At 47.4% G+C, this 19,863-nt stretch overlaps 1 protein-coding gene across 1 annotated transcript; it reads left to right on the top strand.

Moving 5' to 3' along the window:
• The first annotated feature begins 9,413 nt into the window (after nucleotides 1-9,413).
• LOC121005877 (V-type proton ATPase subunit e 2) lies at nucleotides 9,414-16,831 on the top strand. The gene is made up of 4 exons (XM_040438683.1): nucleotides 9,414-9,590; nucleotides 10,733-10,780; nucleotides 12,308-12,427; nucleotides 16,137-16,831. Exons 1-3 carry the CDS (start codon nucleotides 9,487-9,489, stop codon nucleotides 12,399-12,401), a joined length of 246 nt encoding a protein of 81 aa, XP_040294617.1. The 5' UTR covers nucleotides 9,414-9,486; the 3' UTR covers nucleotides 12,402-12,427; nucleotides 16,137-16,831.
• The last annotated feature ends 3,032 nt before the right edge of the window (nucleotides 16,832-19,863 follow it).

The raw sequence follows: 19,863 nt of genomic DNA, 5'->3' as shown, positions 1-19,863 counted from the left end.
CTCAGAAGATGATTTTGGAGCGGAGACAAAAGTCCTGCATGCGGAAGGGCTGAACGCTGATGTGAACATAGCCTATCTCAGCTCAAATTTGGCCAAGGACAATTCAGCAGTTTCCTTGCTAGGTATAACCGCACTGTGGACCCTATTGTCAAAAAATGCTTTCAATCTAAGACGCCTGAAAAAACGCTGTAAATCAAGTTCCAACTCAAACCAATCGGTGTCTGCCACAAGACAAAATGAAAGTCCATGTGCTAAAACATTGATCTGATCATCATTCAATTCTATCGATGATATGTTCACCACCAGATTATTTATTTCTTGTGCATGCGTCTCGTCACCCTCTCTCGGGCTCCCTGGTTGTATCCCGGGTACATCGGTGGAGGCTGGTCTTTTCTGGACTCTGTGGTCTTTTCTGCCACCACGTCGGAGTTTCCTCCTCCTACATGTCCTGCTCTCCCTAAAAAAGCCGGTTTAGTAGATTCGTCAGTAGATTCTGACTCGCCTGTTGTGAATCCAAAATGACCCTGGTCAAACCTCCTCCCTCTACCCCTTCTCCTGGGGGTCTAGTGCGGGTTTGTTGGTTTTGCCAATTATATATAATCCGCCCAGACTGATAGTCCTCCAGATCACGGTGCCACTTATCCCTTTTGGTTTTTTCAACCTCAACTTTATGTCGTTGTACATGTAGAGTAAGTTTCTCCTTGTGAACAGCAAAATCGTCCGCAGACATCAGACCCTGAATCTGCGTCTCCAAAGGCACAGGGACTTTTTTTTAATACTCTCAGCTTCTTTTTGCAGATACTCTATATTGAGAAGCATCAACTCAAAAGAATACTTCTTTTTGACAGATTCAAACTTTTTACAAAATTCATCGTTGTTGGGAAAGAGATTAGGACGGAGGTGCGATCTTAAGCCTCTGGGTACACGTTGTGCTTTGTAGTATTCCCTCAGCGTACTGAGATGCAATTCAATAGTAGTAAGTCTTTTCGACTCATTTTCCCATTTCCTTTTTAACAGGTCGATAGATGGTGTGCTGAGGAATGTCACATCACTGGCATCCTCATTAATCAACCTGTGAATGTCCTCTTCAGTATATATAGGTATGCACTCATATTGGTCCTCTCAGAGGTCTTACCCGATCCAGGGGGTACTTCCATCTGTGTACAATGACCGTGTCCCCAGTGCACGCTCCTCGGATCCAAAGCAGTAATAAGAAATAGTTGTAGAACAGCACAAAATGGACCTTCTGACCTGTCCGAAATGCATCAGCCGTGATGGAACCGCCAATCCAACGCTGTCCCATGTATATGAGTAGATAGCAGAAGATTTCACAGCAGCATATCCACATGGGGGGCTTAGCAGGGTATTTATATGTTTGACTAATTTTGTACCAGTATACTTGAGAAAGGCTACTACGTAGCCGAAACGTCGTATTTTTGTGTGCACTCTTGGTCCCCAATAAAAGTCACACTGGACATGCTGCTGTGAAATCTTCCGTTATCTATTCTGCTGGTGGAGTCACTGTGTACATACATTGCATTACATTATCCTGTATTGATCCTGAGTTACATCCTGTATTATACTCCAGAGCTGCACTCACTATTCTGCTGGTGCAGTCACTGTGTACATACATTACTTATCCTGTACTGATCCTGAGTTACATCCTGTATTATACTCCAGAGCTGCACTCACTATTCTGCTGGTGCAGTCACTGTGTACATACATTACTTATCCTGTACTGATCCTGAGTTACATCCTGTATTATACTCCAGAGCTGCGCTCACTATTCTGCTGGTGCAGTCACTGTGTACATACATTACATTACTTATCCTGTACTGATCCTAAATTACATCCTGTATTATACTCCAGAGCTGCACTCACTATTCTGCTGGTGCAGTCACTGTGTACATACATTACATTACTTATCCTGTACTGATCCTGAGTTACATCTTGTATTATACTCCAGAGCTGCGCTCACTATTCTGCTGGTGCAGTCACTGTGTACGTACATTACTTATCCTGTACTGATCCTAAGTTATATCCTGTATTATACTCCAGAGCTGCACTCACTATTCTGCTGGTGCAGTCACTATGTACATACATTACATTACTTATCCTGTACTGATCCCGAATTACATCCTGTATTATACTCCAGAGCTGCACTCACTATTCTGCTGGTGGAGTCACTGTGTACATACATTACTTATCCTGTACTGATCCCGAATTACATCCTGTATTATACTCCAGAGCTGCGCTCACTATTCTGCTGGTGCAGTCACTGTGTACATACATTACTTATCCTGTACTGATCCTGAGTTACATCCTGTATTATACTCCAGAGCTGCGCTCACTATTCTGCTGGTGCAGTCACTGTGTACATACATTACATTACTTATCCTGTACTGATCCTGAGTTACATCCCTCATTATACTCCAGAGCTGCGCTCACTATTCTGCTGGTGCAGTTACTGTGTACATACATTACATTACTTATCCTGTACTGATCCTGAGTTACATCCCTCATTATACTCCAGAGCTGCGCTCACTATTCTGCTGGTGCAGTCACTGTGTACATACATTACATTACTTATCCTGTACTGATCCTGAGTTACATCCTGTATTATACTCCAGAGCTGCGCTCACTATTCTGCTGGTGCAGTCACTGTGTACATACATTACATTACTTATCCTGTACTGATCCTGAGTTACATCCTGTATTATACTCCAGAGCTGCGCTCACTATTCTGCTGGTGCAGTCACTGTGTACATACATTACATTACTTATCCTGTACTGATCCTGAGTTACATCCTGTATTATATTCCAGAGCTGCACTCACTATTCTGCTGGTGCAGTCACTGTGTACATACATTACTTATCCTGTACTGATCCTGAGTTACATCCTGTATTATATTCCAGAGCTGCACTCACTATTCTGCTGGTGCAGTCACTATGTACATACATTACATTACTTATCCTGTACTGATCCTGAGTTACATCCCTCATTATACTTCAGAGCTGCGCTCACTATTCTGCTAGTTATTAATGGAAACAACCAGAGTAAATAGGTTATGGGCAGCTCTCTAACATATACTCAAGCTCTATTCTGTCTCCTGCAGATTTTACCACAAAATTGTGCATACACTGGTTTTCATGGGTTGGCATGGCCATGCGGTGATTGAGAAGTGGCCGCGGTGCTGCGAGAACTATGTGACCCTGCAGGCTGTGCTGGGTGGGCCGCAACTGATAGAACCTTTATAATTCTTGTCCATTTTATAGGCTTTTTTTATTTCAACGGGTCCCTCAAAAATGGTTTTCACTCTTTGCATTGGAAATTACGAAATCCACTGCTACAGATTAACAATCCGCGCCGGAGGTCAGTTTCTGCTGCAGATTTCTTTTCTGCCATGTATGAATGAGGATAGCTAAAAACATTCACTTTGCTGGCCCTGTACAAAAATCTGCGGCTAATCAGTCACATGTGAACCCAGCCTAAAGCCTCGTTCACCCGTCAGCGTTCCCCACGGACAGCACACGTCCCCATTCCTTTTAATGTCTGTATTCACACATCAGTGTTTTAGCACGGTGCGTGGGTCCGTTTTTTTTTTTTTAGAACGGATGCATGCTGTATTTTGTCACGGATCCATCACGCCCATTATAGTCTATGGGTCTGTGAAAACCACGGATGCCACCCGTGTTTCACGGATCATTGGGAAGAGATGCTTTTGAAAATTATTTTTCAGCTGTGCAGTGTCAGTGAAACACGGATGACACTCACGGAGGCATCACTGACCACCTTTTCACGGATATGGACGTGTGAATGAGCCCTAGGGCTAGTTTCATACCTGCGGTGTGAATTCTGGCAGACAATGCTGGACACAGCAGATGGATCTCCACTGGACCCCGTTATACTTATTAGGGCCGGCGGGCATTCCATTTGTATCCGGCACTTTCTGACCAGGCTGTTCTCTGCCGCCCTGCGCACTTGTCAGCTATTTGAGGAGTGTCCGTCTGCGGTTGGGAACTGTGCGGCCAAGTAGGCCACAGTTGCCCCTATTTTAGGTATAAGGTGCGGTTGGTCGTACCCTAACACAGGGCTCGACAAATCCCAGGTCGCCATGGCGATCAGGAATTTGGTCCTGGTGCTTGGGTATTTGTCAGCCCGTTTTCAAAGGTGCCCAGGCGACGGTTGCGGAGCGCCGGAGGGGGGCCCGTTTTGTCTGGAGGCAGCAGGAGTGGAGATGAGCGCCTCCATTGTGGAAGCGCTCATCTCCATATTCATCTGTATCGCCGTCCTCAGGTGAATGGTGCGGAGGAGCAGGGGAGAGGCCTAGTGCCTGTAGCCTATCAGAGGCCGGTGCAGGCGGCACGATGACGTCATCGCGCCGCCTGAGCCGTACAGTGCGGGACACAGGCCGGAAGAGGCCTGCATCGCATCGCTGACAGCAGCATAAGGTAAGTATATGAGTTTATTGTTTTTATTATTTATAGTACAGTATGGCAAGAAGGGGGGTGGGGGCCCTATATACTGGCACAATATGGGGGGGCGGGCACTATGGAGAAGAGGGGAAGCACTATGGGGCCTATATACTGGCACAATATGGGGGCGGGCACTATGGAGAAGAGGGGAAGCACTATGGGGCCCTATATACTGGTACAATATGGGGGAGGGGCACTATGGAGAAGAGGGGAAGCACTATGGGGCCCTATATACTGGCACAATATGGGGGGGCGGGCACTATGGAGAAGAGGGGAAGCACTATGGGCCCTATATACTGGCACAATATGGGGGAGGGGCACTATGGAGAAGAGGGGAAGCACTATGGGGGCCCTATATACTGGCACAATATGGGGGAGGGGCACTATGGAGAAGAGGGGAAGCACTATGGGGCCCTATATACTGGCACAATATGGGGGAGGGGCACTATGGAGAAGAGGGGAAGCACTATGGGGGCCCTATATACTGGCACAATATGGGGGAGGGGCACTATGGAGAAGAGGGGAAGCATTATGGGGGCCCTATATACTGGCACAATATGGGGGGCGGGCACTATGGAGAAGAGAGGAAGCACTATGGGGGCCCTATATACTGGCACAATATGGGGGAGGGGCACTATGGAGAAGAGGGGAAGCACTATGGGCCCTATATACTGGCACAATATGGGGGGGCGGGCACTATGGAGAAGAGGGGAAGCACTATGGGGCCCTATATACTGGCACAATATGGGGGGCGGGCACTATGGAGAAGAGGGGAAGCACTATGGGGCCCTATATACTGGCACAATATGGGGGGCGGGCACTATGGAGAAGAGGGGAAGCACTATGGGGGCCCTATATACTGGCACAATATGGGGGGCAGGCACTATGGAGAAGAGGGGAAGCACTATGGGGCCCTATATACTGGCACAATATGGGGGGGCACTATGGAGAAGAGGGGAAGCACTATGGGGCCCTATATACTGGCACAATATGGGGAGGGGCACTATGGAGAAGAGGGGAAGCACTATGGGGCCCTATATACTGGCACAATATGGGGGGGGCACTATGGAGAAGAGGGGAAGCACTATGGGGCCCTATATACTGGCACAATATGGGGGGCGGGCACTATGGAGAAGAGGGGAAGCACTATCGGGGCCCTATATACTGGCACAATATGGGGGGCGGGCACTATGGAGAAGAGGGGAAGCACTATGGGGGCCCTATATACTGGAACAATATGGGGGAGGGGCACTATGGAGAAGAGAGGAAGCACTATGGGGGCCCTATATACTGGCACAATATGGGGGAGGGGCACTATGGAGAAGAGGGGAAGCACTATCGGGGTCCTATATACTGGCACAATATGGGAGGCGGGCACTATGGAGAAGAGAGGAAGCACTATGGGGGCCCTATATACTGGCACAATATGGGGGAGGGGCACTATGGAGAAGAGGGGAAGCACTATGGGGCCCTATATACTGGCACAATATGGGGGGGCACTATGGAGAAGAGAGGAAGCACTATGGGGGCCCTATATACTGGCACAATATGGGGGAGGGGCACTATGGAGAAGAGGGGAAGCACTATGGGGCCCTATATACTGGCACAATATGGGGGAGGGGCACTATGGAGAAGAGGGGAAGCACTATGGGGGCCCTATATACTGGCACAATATGGGGAGGGGCACTATGGAGAAGAGGGGAAGGAGCACTATGGGGGCCCTATATACTGGCACAATATGGGGGGGCGGGCACTATGGAGAAGAGGGGAAGCACTATGGGGCCCTATATACTGGCACAATATGGGGGAGGGGCACTATGGAGAAGAGGGGAAGCACTATGGGGCCCTATATACTGGCACAATATGGGGGAGGGGCACTATGGAGAAGAGGGGAAGCACTATGGGGGCCCTATATACTGGCACAATATGGGGGGCGGGCACTATGGAGAAGAGAGGAAGCACTATGGGGGCCCTATATACTGGAACAATATGGGGGAGGGGCACTATGGAGAAGAGGGGAAGCACTATCGGGGCCCTATATACTGGCACAATATGGGGGAGGGGCACTATGGAGAAGAGAGGAAGCACTATGGGGGCCCTATATACTGGCACAATATGGGGGAGGGGCACTATGGAGAAGAGAGGAAGCACTATGGGGCCCTATATACTGGCACAATATGGGGGAGGGGCACTATGGAGAAGAGGGGAAACACTATGGGGGCCCTATATACTGGCACAATATGGGGGGGCACTATGGAGAAGAGAGGAAGCACTATCGGGGCCCTATATACTGGCACAATATGGGGGAGGGGCACTATGGAGAAGAGGGGAAGCACTATGGGGCCCTATATACTGGTACAATATGGGGGAGGGGCACTATGGAGAAGAGAGGAAGCACTATGGGGGCCCTATATACTGGCACAATATGGGGGAGGGGCACTATGGAGAAGAGGGGAAGCACTATGGGGCCCTATATACTGGCACAATATGGGGGAGGGGCACTATGGAGAAGAGGGGAAGCACTATGGGGCCCTATATACTGGCACAATATGGGGGAGGGGCACTATGGAGAAGAGGGGAAGCACTATGGGGGCCCTATATACTGGCACATTATGGGGGGCACTATGGAGAAGAGGGGAAGGAGCACTATGGGGGCATCTACTGGGGGCTTTATGACGCGGCTCTGCCTGGCTCCTAGATTCCAAGGAAATTTGTCAAGCCCTAACAGCTCTACCTGTCTGCAGAATGGTTAACTCTATCATTTCCAGAGTGCACAGCCTAGATAGAGGGAACAGTGGCCGCAGACAACCCTGCCTCACGGAAAATCATTTATTTTCCCTACAGCCCCCCAAAACCCCATTACTTCCCCGGACTGTGGTCAGCACAGATTACTTTATAGACGCTGGGCCAGGAATGAATGGGCCATTTCCAACCCTAGTCTTCCAGCTATGGCTTTCAGTGGTATATACGCTACAGACATGCTGGGAGTTGTAGTTTCCCAGGCTTCAGGTACAATATTCTATAGAGGACATCCTGAGAGTTGTAGATTCTTAAGGTATACATACAATATTCTATTGAGGGGATGCTGAGAGTTGTAGTTACTCAGGCTGCACATACAATATTCTACAGAGGACATGCTGGGAGGTGTAGTTTCCCAGGCTGCAGGTACATTATTCTACAGAGGACATGCTGGGAGTTGTAGTTTCCCAGGCTGCAGGTACATTATTCTACAGAGGACATGCTGGGAGTTGTAGTTCCCCAGGCTGCAGGTACATTATTCTACAGAGGACATGCTGGGAGTTGTAGTTTCCCAGGCTTCAGGTACAATATTCTATAGAGGACATCCTGAGAGTTGTAGATTCTTAAGGTACACATACAATATTCTATTGAGGGGATGCTGAGAGTTGTAGTTACTCAGGATGCACATACAATATTCTACAGAGGACATGCTGGGAGTTGTAGTTTCCACGGCTGCAGGTACATTATTCTACAGAGGACATGCTGGGAGTTGTAGTTTCCCAGGCTGCAGGTACATTATTCTACAGAGGACATGCTGGGAGTTGTAGTTTCCCAGGCTGCAGGTACATTATTCTACAGAGGACATGATGGGAGTTGTAGTTTCCCAGGCTGCAGGTACATTATTCTACAGAGGACATGCTGGGAGTTGTAGTTTCCCAGGCTGCAGGTACATTATTCTACAGAGGACATGCTGGGAGTTGTAGTTTCCCAGGCTGCAGGTACATTATTCTACAGAGGACATGCTGGGAGTTGTAGTTCCCCAGGCTGCAGGTACATTATTCTACAGAGGACATGCTGGGAGTTGTAGTTTCCCAGGCTGCAGGTACATTATTCTACAGAGGACATGCTGGGAGTTGTAGTTCCCCAGGCTGCAGGTACATTATTCTACAGAGGACATGATGGGAGTTGTAGTTTCCCAGGCTGCAGGTACATTATTCTACAGAGGACATGCTGGGAGTTGTAGTTTCCCAGGCTGCAGGTACATTATTCTACAGAGGACATGCTGGGAGTTGTAGTTCCCCAGGCTGCAGGTACATTATTCTACAGAGGACATGATGGGAGTTGTAGTTTCCCAGGCTGCAGGTACATTATTCTACAGAGGACATGCTGGGAGTTGTAGTTTCCCAGGCTGCAGGTACATTATTCTACAGAGGACATGCTGGGAGTTGTAGTTTCCACGGCTGCAGGTACAATATTCTACAGAGGACATGATGGGAGTTGTAGTTTCCAAGGCTGCAGGTACATTATTCTACAGAGGACATGATGGGAGTTGTAGTTCCCCAGGCTGCAGGTACATTATTCTACAGAGGACATGCTGGGAGTTGTAGTTTCCACGGCTGCAGGTACAATATTCTACAGAGGACATGCTGGGAGTTGTAGTTTCCCAGGCTGCAGGTACATTATTCTACAGAGGACATGCTGGGAGTTGTAGTTTCCAAGGCTGCAGGTACATTATTCTACAGAGGACATGCTGGGAGTTGTAGTTTCCCAGGCTGCAGGTACATTATTGTACAGAGGACATGATGGGAGTTGTAGTTCCCCAGGCTGCAGGTACATTATTCTACAGAGGACATGCTGGGAGGTGTAGTTTCCCAGGCTGCAGGTACATTATTCTACAGAGGACATGATGGGAGTTGTAGTTCCCCAGGCTGCAGGTACATTATTCTACAGAGGACATGCTGGGAGGTGTAGTTCCCCAGGCTGCAGGTACATTATTCTACAGAGGACATGCTGGGAGTTGTAGTTCCCCAGGCTGCAGGTACATTATTCTACAGAGGACATGATGCTCCTGGATGTAGATTATGAATCAGAGATGCTCAGTGAGGATTGACACGAGACTCAGCCAATAGGATCAGACTACGGAGGAGCGGCAGCCAATAGGATCAGACTACGGAGAAGCGGCAGCCAATAGCAGGGCGGCAGGAAGTGCAGGTGACAGCGGCGGTCTGTGCGGCGGCGATACATTGTGTCCGGACGGTAATCCTCGCCAACATGACGGCGCACTCCTTCACCGTGCCCATGATCATTTTCACCACCTTCTGGGGCATCATCGGAATCGCGGCCCCCTGGTTCGTCCCGAAAGGGCCTAACAGAGGGTAAGCGGGGTCCTCCTCAGCATCACTGGTGATGGAGCCGCCGGCCATTGGCTGCGATCAGACCTAACTCTCCGCCAGATCTTTGCATGCTTAGACTTGTAGTTCCACACACACCGCCATGACTGCACGTCTGTGCGGATGACTGGTGTAGTAGTAGGTCCATCTATAAATGATGGGAGGCAGTAGTCCTGCTGTAACCTCCTCTCCTACATTCTCAGATGTAGCAGTGCTGAGTAACAAGAGCTGGCTGTGCACAGAAGGGGCTGTTAAATCACCAGTTCAGCTCTGCTACATCTCTTTCTATGGATCACCTTGTAATCAGTCTCTGACCCCAGTGCAGTCTACCATCCAGTCTGAGTCACGCTGGGGTATGTTTTTAGAGGGGGACTATTGGGGTACCTATAGGAAATCCTTACAAGCCCAGGCCCTATCCATACTGACAAATCCTTTGTTAAAGGGGTATTCCCGACTTAGGGCTCATGCACACGAACGTATTTTCTTTCCATGTCCGTTCCGTTTTGTGGAACCATTCATTTCAATGGGTCTGCAAAAAAACGGAAGTTACTCCGTGTGCATTCCGTTTCCATATGTCTGTTCTGCAAAAGAATAGAACATGTCCTATTATTGTCCGCATTATGGACAAGGATAGGACTGTTCTATTAGGGGCCAGCTGTTCTGTTCCGCAAAATACGGAATGCACACGGACATCTGCATTTTTTGCGGACCGCAAAATACATACGGTCGTGTGCATGAGCTGTAATACAAAGTGACGGCATATAGCTAGGATAGATAAACTATGCCATCACTTTATGAAAGGTGGGGGTCCGACATCTGGGACTCCCGCGATCCTGAGCGTGAAGGGGACACAGCGCTGGTTTATGGCGGCATCCACTTCTTGATCTTCTCTTATCATGGGTGTTCCCAGGCCATCTTCTCTGCATGAACCACAGCACAAATCCAAGCAAGTCTATGGGCTGTGCTGCCCAAATCCAAGCAAGTCTATGGGCTGTGCTGCCTGCCGGTCCCTGCACCGACAGGAGCAGGGGGTACAGTATTGGCCCCCATAATTTTATAGGTGGGGTATTACTTTTAATTATATTAGATGAGCATTCATATTGACCAATTTCTTTCCCCTCTTTCAGGGTCATCATCACCATGTTGGTCACCACAGCCGTATGCTGCTATCTCTTGTAAGTATCTGCTCTTCTGAAAGGGCTGATCTTTAAAGGGAACCCGTCACGTTGCACGTGGTGTCTAATCTGGAGGCAGCAGCTTATAGAGCAGGAGGAGCTGAGCAGATTGATGTCTAATTTCATGGGAACAGATTGGGTATATCTTGTATTTTATTCATTTATATCCCTGCTCATTCTGGGCTTTGAAGTCCAGGAGGCGGTCCTATCAGTGATTGACAGCCTTCCCTCTATGACTGTGTATACAGAGAGAGCTGTCAATCACTGATAGGACCGCCTCCTGGACTTCAAAGCTCAGAATGAGCAGGGATATAAATGAACAAAATACAAGATATACACAATCTGCTCAGCTCCTCCTGCTCTATAACCTGCTGCCTGCAGATTACAGTACCTTCCCTTTAATTAGGTACCTACCAAGTGACTCTAATGAGTTGTAAAAAGCCGCACTACTTTAAAGGTTGTGGACATCTTTGAGGCAGTTTTTTTAATGATTGTATTTTACTCATTTTGGGCTAAAAATCAATCAATTTTTTTCAGTTGGTCTTTATAAAAAAAAAAAATTCCAGCAGTTTTTGAGATACAGGGGTCTATTTGCGGACTGTCCGTCAGCTGACTGCTCATGTAAAGCCTTATCTCTGATCTCCTGACCTCATAAACACTCATTATAGCTTAAGGCCGAATGCACACGACCGTGTTCCACGGCCGTGAGCGGTCTGTGGTATCCCGGCCTGGCATCCTGCTGAGAGCAGGAGCGCATGTCGTCATTGGTTGCTATGAGGTCGCGCGCTTCATGCCGCCGCTGCACTACAGTAATACACTCGTATAGATCATACCAGTGTATTACTGTAGTGCAGCGGCGGCATAGCAACCAATGACACCGTGCACTCCTGCTCTCAGCAGGATGCCAGGCCGGGATACCACAGACCGCTCACGGCCGTGGAACACGGTCGTGTGCATTCGGCCTAACTCTTATCAAACTGAAAAGAATATGGCCTAAATAGTGTTAGAGCTGTCAGGAGATCAGAGATAAGGACCACACATGAGCCGTTGACAATGACATTTTTTAATAAACACCAATTCAGTAAATGATTTTTAGCCCAAAATGAGTAAAATGCAATCATAAAAAATAAATAAAAATATTGTCCTGAAGGTGTCCATAGCCTTGAAGGCAAATCTTTAGTGCTGTACAGTACCAGCAAAGCGGCTGAGATTTCAAGAAGGCTCATCCAGATGCTGCAAAAATCAGCTCCAGTGTAAATTGACCTACAGTGTGGATCTCCACCTCGGATTTCAGTTGGATGACCATGGAGGGCTGTCCAAGCATGTGCACCTACGGGCAGTACAGGGGATAGTCATGGCGAGACCCCTTGGTTGTATTTGTACCACCCAGTGCATGACTGAGGTTCTCCATTTCATTGATCCCTTTGTGTCATGCACCACGTGCTCAGACATGGGTACGATGAGAAACCATACAAGATGTGATTATACTGGGACCAGTAAAGACTTCCTGATGTCTCTTCTCTGTAGTTGGCTGGTGACCATCTTATCCCAAGTCAATCCACTATTTGGACCACAGTTGAAAAATGACACCATTTGGTATGTGCGGTTCCTATGGGAGTGAAGAGGCTGGAACGGCAAACTTATAAGGTAATGTCTCGTGGCCCGCATACGGCCTTGTTCACACAATGAATTAATACGTTTTAAAGCAAAAGACTGGAATTAGATCCAAAAGTTTAATGCTTTGTGCACACGGCCGTATTGTGGTTCTCTTCTGTATGGAGCCAAAGAAACCGTTGTGGTATGTTCCAGGAGATGCCGTATGTACAGAGGTGGTGCCCCCTCATCTCTTTACATACGGCACCCAATGGAGCACTGTATGGCGGCACACGGAGTCCCACACTGGCTGTGTGCATGAGGCCTAACGCTGGGTTCAGACCTGAGCGTACCGAAGGAGCGCTCTGTATGCGCGATTGAATCGCGCGTTTACAGACACGGCAACAAGCAACGCCCATAGTTGCACGTTCCCGGAAGTCTATGTACGGGAACGCGCGACCATACGCCCCAAAGAAGCTCCTGTACTTCTTGGGGCTTATGGCGTTTTACAGCGCGTTCGTAGGCGCTGTAAAACGCTCAGGTGAGAACCATGCCCATAGGGAAGCATTGGTTCTTGCCTGTTGAGCGTTTTACAGCGCGTAGGAACGTGCTGTAAAACGCTCAGATGTGAACCCAGCCTAAGGCTGAACACGTGGTGAAATTGCGCATGTGCACCCTTTCCACAGACACATAGGAGTCCCTATTTTCATTTTTGCATTTTGGATTTTTTCTTCCCACATTCCAATAGCCATAACATTTTTATTTTTCTGTTCACATAGCCATTATTTTTAGGCGGGACAAGCTGCATTTTTTTTAATGCCACCATTTAATTTACCATTTCTTGTATTGGAAAACTGGAGAAAAAATTCTTTGTGGGGTAAAATTGAAAACAAAACAGAATTCCGCCAAGATTTTTGGGGTTTTGACATCACGGCGTTCGCTATGCTCTAAAAATGACCTGACGTCCTTACTCTGCGGCTCGATACGATGGCGGCAATACCAAACTTATGGTATAGTATAGTTTTTATTTTGTTTAGAAACCTTTGAAAAAAAATCTAAATTTTCTTTGCATCGCTATATTCTGACAGCCATAACTTTTTATATTTCCGTCTACAGAGCTGTATGAGGGCTTGTTTTTTGTGTAACTGTAGTTTTTGTGCGACTTTTGATCACGGTTATTCAATTTTTTTGTTACAATGTTCACCGCACAGGAAATATTTTAATAGTTAAAGGGGTTTTCCCATCTCAGATAATGGGGGCATATTGCTAGGATATGCCCCCATTGTCTGATAGGTGCGGGTCCCGCACCTACAATGAGAACGGAGCCGGGAAATGAACGGAGGGCGCACCGCGCATGCGCAGCCACCCTCCATTCATTTCTATGGGGCCGGCGAAAATAGCCGAGCACTGGCTCGGCTATTGCCGTCTGCCCCATAGAAATGAAAGGGAGCGTGGGCCGTGCATGCGCGGTGTGCTCCCATTCACTTTTATGAGAGCAGCGCTTGGTGGTGGACGGACTTTGGGAAATCCGGAGTCCTCCAGCCACAGATCTCCCTGCTTCGTTCTCGTTGTAGGTGAGACCCGCACCTATCAGACAATGGGGGCATATCCTAGCGATATGCCCCCATTGTCTGGGATGGGAAAACCCCTTTAAGACATTTTCAGACTCTGCGATACCTAATATCTTTTTTTTTTTTTTTTTTTTCTTTATTGTTTATATATTTTTATATGTTCAATTGGGAAAGGGGGGTGATTTAAACGTTTAATATATGTACACTGCTCAAAAAAATAAAGGGAACACAAAAATAACACATCCTAGATCTGAATTAATGAAATATTCTTCTGAAATACTTTGTTCTTTACATAGTTGAATGTGCTGACAACAAAATCACACAAAAATAAAAAAATGGAAATCAAAATTTTCAACCCATGGAGGTCTGGATTTGGAGTCACACTCAAAATTAAAGTGGAAAAACACACTACAGGCTGATCCAACTTTGATGTAATGTCCTTAAAACAAGTCAAAATGAGGCTCAGTAGTGTGTGTGGCCTCCACGTGCCTGTATGACCTCCCTACAACGCCTGTGCATGCTCCTGATGAGGTGGCGGACAGTCTCCTGAGGGATCTCCTCCCAGACCTGGACTAAAGCATCTGCCAACTCCTGGACAGTCTGTGGTGCAACGTGACGTTGGTGGATAGAGCGAGACATGATGTCCCAGATGTGCTCAATTGGATTCAGGTCTGGGGAACGGGCGGGCCAGTCCATAGCATCAATGCCTTCGTCTTGCAGGAACTGCTGACACACTCCAGCCACATGAGGTCTAGTATTGTCTTGCATTAGGAGGAACCCAGGGCCAACCGCACCAGCATATGGTCTCACAAGGGGTCTGAGGATCTCATCTCGGTACCTAATGGCAGTCAGGCTACCTCTGGCAAGCACATGGAGGGCTGTGCGGCCCTCCAAAGAAATGCCACCCCACACCATTACTGACCCAATGCCAAACCGGTCATGCTGGAGGATGTTGCAGGCAGCAGAACGTTCTCCACGGCGTCTCCAGACTCTGTCACGTCTATCACATGTGCTCAGTGTGAACCTGCTTTCATCTGTGAAGAGCACAGGGCGCCAGTGGCGAATTTGCCAATCTTGGTGTTCTCTGGCGAATGCCAAACGTCCTGCACAGTGTTGGGCTGTAAGCACAACCCCCACCTGTGGACATCGGGCCCTCATATCACCCTCATGGAGTCTGTTTCTGACCGTTTGAGCAGACACATGCACATTTGTGGCCTGCTGGAGGTCATTTTGCAGGGCTCTGTCAGTGCTCCTCCTTGCACAAAGGCGGAGGTAGCGGTCCTACTGCTGGGTTGTTGCCCTCCTACGGCCTCCTCCACATCTCCTGATGTACTGGCCTGTCTCCTGGTAGCGCCTCCATGCTCTGGACACTACGCTGACAGACACAGCAAACCTTCTTGCTACAGCTCGCATTGATGTGCCATCCTGGATAAGCTGCACTACCTGAGCCACTTGTGTGGGTTGTAGACTCCGTCTCATGCTACCACTAGAGTGAAAGCACCGCCAGCATTCAAAAGTGACCAAAACATCAGCCAGGAAGCATAGGAACTGAGAAGTGGTCTGTAGTCACCACCTGCAGAACCACTCCTTTATTGGGGGTGTCTTGCTAATTGCCTATAATTTCCACCTGTTGTCTATCCCATTTGCACAACAGCATGTGAAATTGATTGTCACTCAGTGTTGCTTCCTAAGTGGACAGTTTGATTTCACAGAAGTGTGATTGACTTGGAGTTACATTGTGTTGTTTAAGTGTTCCCTTTATTTTTTTGAGCAGTGTATATTTTCCCCCCCCCACTTTTTATTTAATATCTATTAGCCCCCTTAGGGGGCAAGTACATGGGATCTTTTGATCCCTTCTCCTATTCACCCTAATATTGAATAGGATTTTTACACTGTCCATGCTGAACTGTGCCTCCCCTGTCAATGGGTTTGCAACAAAGGCACGGCAATACAGTCGTGTGAATGCGACCTTAGTCTGATTTACTTCAATAGAGCGGAGCTGTAATACCAGACCCATCCTGAATACAGGGGGTGGCACTGTTTCTAGAAGAAAGCAGCCATGGGTTTTTCTCTTTCTGCACAACAAGGGATTTACATAGGAAATTGCTGGTGACAGGTAATGCGTTTGGACAGTAACATCAGACCTGCGCCTAGTGTTTTTGAGCCTAATACGCTAATTCCTCTCGTTGCAGGTTTCCACTTTGATGTCATCCTCATCCCCCTCCTGCACTCAGGATCTATTAGACAACCTGAGAGAATTTTCCACACCCCAGTACGTTTTTTGACCAGTCCCACAATGGAAACCAAGTCCGTCCCACGTACAGCGCGCACACAGCCCGGGCCTAGGAGACATGGACTGGAGTTTGTAATGGGGCAGATTTTTGAAACTGTTTGAAAGAAAAACCTCTGTTGCTCATAGCAACCAATCGCAGCACAGCTTTCATTTCATCAAGGCCAAATATGGAATGAAAGCTGTGCTGTGATTGGTTGCCATGGGCAACAAAGACAGTTTTTTTTTTTTCTTCTTCTTTCAGACAGCTTTTATACATCTCCCCCTATGTGTTCTGAATGAAATGTGTAGTAAAAAATGAATGCTACTTGGGGCCGTCTTAGCGGAGAAGGGTCCTTGTTACCCGTTGCAGCCAATCACAGGGCAGCTTTCCTTTTTTCCTCAGTAGTCTGAGATAAAAGCTGAGCTTTGGCTGGTTGCTATGGGCAACAAGGCCCACTTTTTCAGTCAGACAGTTTTGATTAAATCTCCCCCATTGTCGATACGGTTGCGTGTGACCAATGTAGAGGCGGCTCGGATCTTGCCAACGATTCTCCAGCCATGTTGTGGATTTAACTTATTTTGTGTATTTCTGGACAGTGCAATAAATAATAATGTGAAGAACTCGTTGTTTTTCCCCACTAACAATACTGATAGAATTTTAGGCCTCACGCACACAGCCATATTTTTCTTCCCTGTGTTATTTGCGGATGTAAACTGACCCATTCATTTCTATGGGGCCATTCTGCAGACCATCTCCTATCCTATCCTGGTCTGTATTGCGGATGAGTATAGTCATTTCTATTGATGGGAGTGAGAAAAAAGTGCACATGGACGGTATTTGCGTTTTGCGGACCGACTTATGGACATAGCTGTGTGCATGAGGCCTTAGGGCTGTGTTTTGTGGTCATGGATCCTGGCCGAGTGCATGCCACCATGTTTGACTCCTATAGAAATGTCCTATCCTTGTCTGCAAAATGGAGAAGAATAGGATATGTTCTAATTTTTTTTTTTTTTGCGGGGCCACAGCACAGACATGGGGGTGCGATGTCCACATCTTTTGCTGCCCCATTGAGATGCGTGGGTCCTGATCCGATCCACAAAAAAAACGTGGATCACAGCCACGGTCATGTCCTTGAGGCCTAAGTGAGATATTTCGCTGTGCGGCCTACGTGGAGAGGTATAAATGCAGACACCAGGAGACTTCGAAATTGAAGAAATTTTAATCAGATGATTACAACAATGAGAACACGGGACAGATTTCACATTAAATTAAAAGCCGGCTCAGAAGAAATGTTCCCTTTCACTTAAAGGGGTTAGAAAAACATGGCTTCTTTCTTCCAGAAACCGCTCCACAGACCCTGTCTGGTATTGCAGTGGATTTAAAGGGGGTTATCAGGGATTTTCATATTGATCCTCAAGATAGGACATAAATATGAGGTCGGCGGAGGTCTGACTCCCGAGACACCAGTAAATCAGCTGTTTGAAGAAGCTGCGGTGCTCCCCCAGGAGCTACAGTGAGCCCCACAGCTTCCTCAGTGCTCTGTACATTGTATAGCGGCTGTGCTCGGTATCGCAGCTCAACCCCATTCACTTCTATGGGGCTGATCTGCACCTAGGCCACATGACCGATGTACAGCCTCTTCATACAGCTGATTGGCAGGGCTCCTGGAAAACTCCTTACAATGTGATAGAGGTGCAATACCCCATACAACCTGTGAACAGGTGTGGCACTGTTTCTGGAAGAAGGCAGCCATGTTTTTCATATTCCTGGGTAACCCCTTTTAACATGGCAGTTAATGAGATTTCACAGCATGGACATGAAATACCAGATATGAGGTGGATTCAGATGATAATGGCTGAACATGATCCATTTATTGATCCCCATCACACTGATCCCTCCCGACAAGTATGCAAATGGCAGTGGACTGGCTTGTGTGCGGAAAGAAGGTTCATACACACACCCCCTCCCTAAAATTAAAGGGGGTTTTCCCCATTTTATGTACATAAAGCATATTCACTCTGTAAACTATTCACTGTTCTAATGGAATTCCGATCTCTGCTTGTTGTCAGTGAATGAAAAAAATCTATATTCAGAGTTAAAACCTGTCCTGATCTTGTCGGGCTTCGTTATGAGACACACCTCGGATGATGTGTGTTTTTTTTTTTTATGACAGAAAGCAGAGATCTTGTAAACTATGCAGAATCAATACAGAAAGTATATAGGAAAACTGTATAATTTGTAATGATACAACCTAGAAAGGTGGATGGCGGCAGCAAATCTCTCACTAACAGCTGGTGTCTGCTTGGTTGGACTCAAAACATCCAGGGTGGACCGCAAAAAAAAAAAGAAGAGAATCCTTGTGTGGTTTGTACAGGACGCTGAAAGTTGTTTCCACCAGCGGCTATGCCCGTCAGGTTTAGGAGGAACACCTTTGACAGCACATGTTCCATAGTTCAGACATCTGAACATTATAATTATGAACCCTTCAGGTCACTCCACCGATTAGACCTTGCAGTTCTGGCACCGGCAGATCCCCATTGACTGCAATGAGGTCCGGCGATGATCTGGCCATTTTCAGGCAAAAATGCCAGGTTTCGGTTAGACAAAAAACGTTGCATGTGACTTTTTTTTGACCGGATCTCCAAAATGGAGATGTGAACATGGCCCTAAAGTTAGTTCTGGTGACTGGAGGCCACAACTCTCTGCTCACGTAGGTTCTCCTGTGAATGCTGCATGGACTCTGCCTGTGACATACGGTTAGTTGCGCCCATCTTGCAGATTTTATTTTTTTGGCTCATGAAGTGGCTGTGGGTGCAGCTTGGCAGGGGTCAAACTCTCAGCATCTCTGAAGAGATCGCAGAACTCATGCTGGATTCTCTTCGACATTTACCTGCTCACCGTCGGCACTGCAGCAGGGACGGAGAAACTATAATTTCATTGCAAAGTCAACGGCGAGCAGGTAAAGGGTGAAGAGAAGGCATCACTCGTAAGAGATCTGTGGTCTCATAAAACAGCTGATCAGTGGGAGTCGGACAAGAGTAGCCATTTCTTACAAAGGGATGTGTTGATCTGTAAAATGCAGAATGTACATGAGCGGTATCCAAGTTTTGGAGACCGCAAAACAGATACGGTCATGTGAACGCCCCCTTCTCATCGATGTTTGTGACAATAACGGGTGCCTGAACCTGCAGTTGTCTCTTTTTTTTTTTTTTTTTTGCAAAAAAACACAGATCTTGTGTTTACACCACTTTTGCACCAAGACAAAACGGGGAAGGTCTAGAAATCGACCAGCAAAGCAGTCCTGTGCGTACATCTGTCTCCTCGCCCACAATTCATCATGGAATTGAATACATTCACACATGACGCCACTGACCTGCATACACAGGAACACTAGACTACCAGGAATCTCGTTCTATGGGCAATAGAGACATGCTGATGAATGAGGCCCGATAAAGCATTATCCTGTACAAACCGCACAAGGGAAACGCATCTGACTTCATGGCCCACCCTGTACAACTGCAATCACGTGATTTCTGGTGAACATATCACATTGCAGTACATTAGACTGTAGTGGCAAAGTAAGCAACCGGATGCTTTCCGTTTTTTTACGCAAGCCCCATTCACTTCTATGGAGCCAGAGCTGCGT

This window comes from Bufo bufo, chromosome 6 (genome assembly GCF_905171765.1).
Source record: "Bufo bufo chromosome 6, aBufBuf1.1, whole genome shotgun sequence".
Lineage (NCBI taxonomy): Eukaryota > Metazoa > Chordata > Amphibia > Anura > Bufonidae > Bufo > Bufo bufo.
The sequence above is the reverse complement of the archived record's forward strand: the minus strand, read 5'-3'. Positions and strand labels throughout refer to the sequence as shown.

What these genes read in the sequence shown, in the direction of transcription:
- LOC121005877 (XM_040438683.1), top strand. Translation starts at nt 9,487, where the DNA reads ATGACGGCGCACTCCTTCACCGTGCCCATGATCATTTTCACCACCTTC. An exon ending in CCGAAAGGGCCTAACAGAGG is followed by an intron (nt 9,591 to 10,732) that starts GTAAGCGGGGTC and finishes CCCCTCTTTCAG; the next exon opens with GGTCATCATCACCATGTTGG. An exon ending in GCCGTATGCTGCTATCTCTT is followed by an intron (nt 10,781 to 12,307) that starts GTAAGTATCTGC and finishes TCTTCTCTGTAG; the next exon opens with TTGGCTGGTGACCATCTTAT.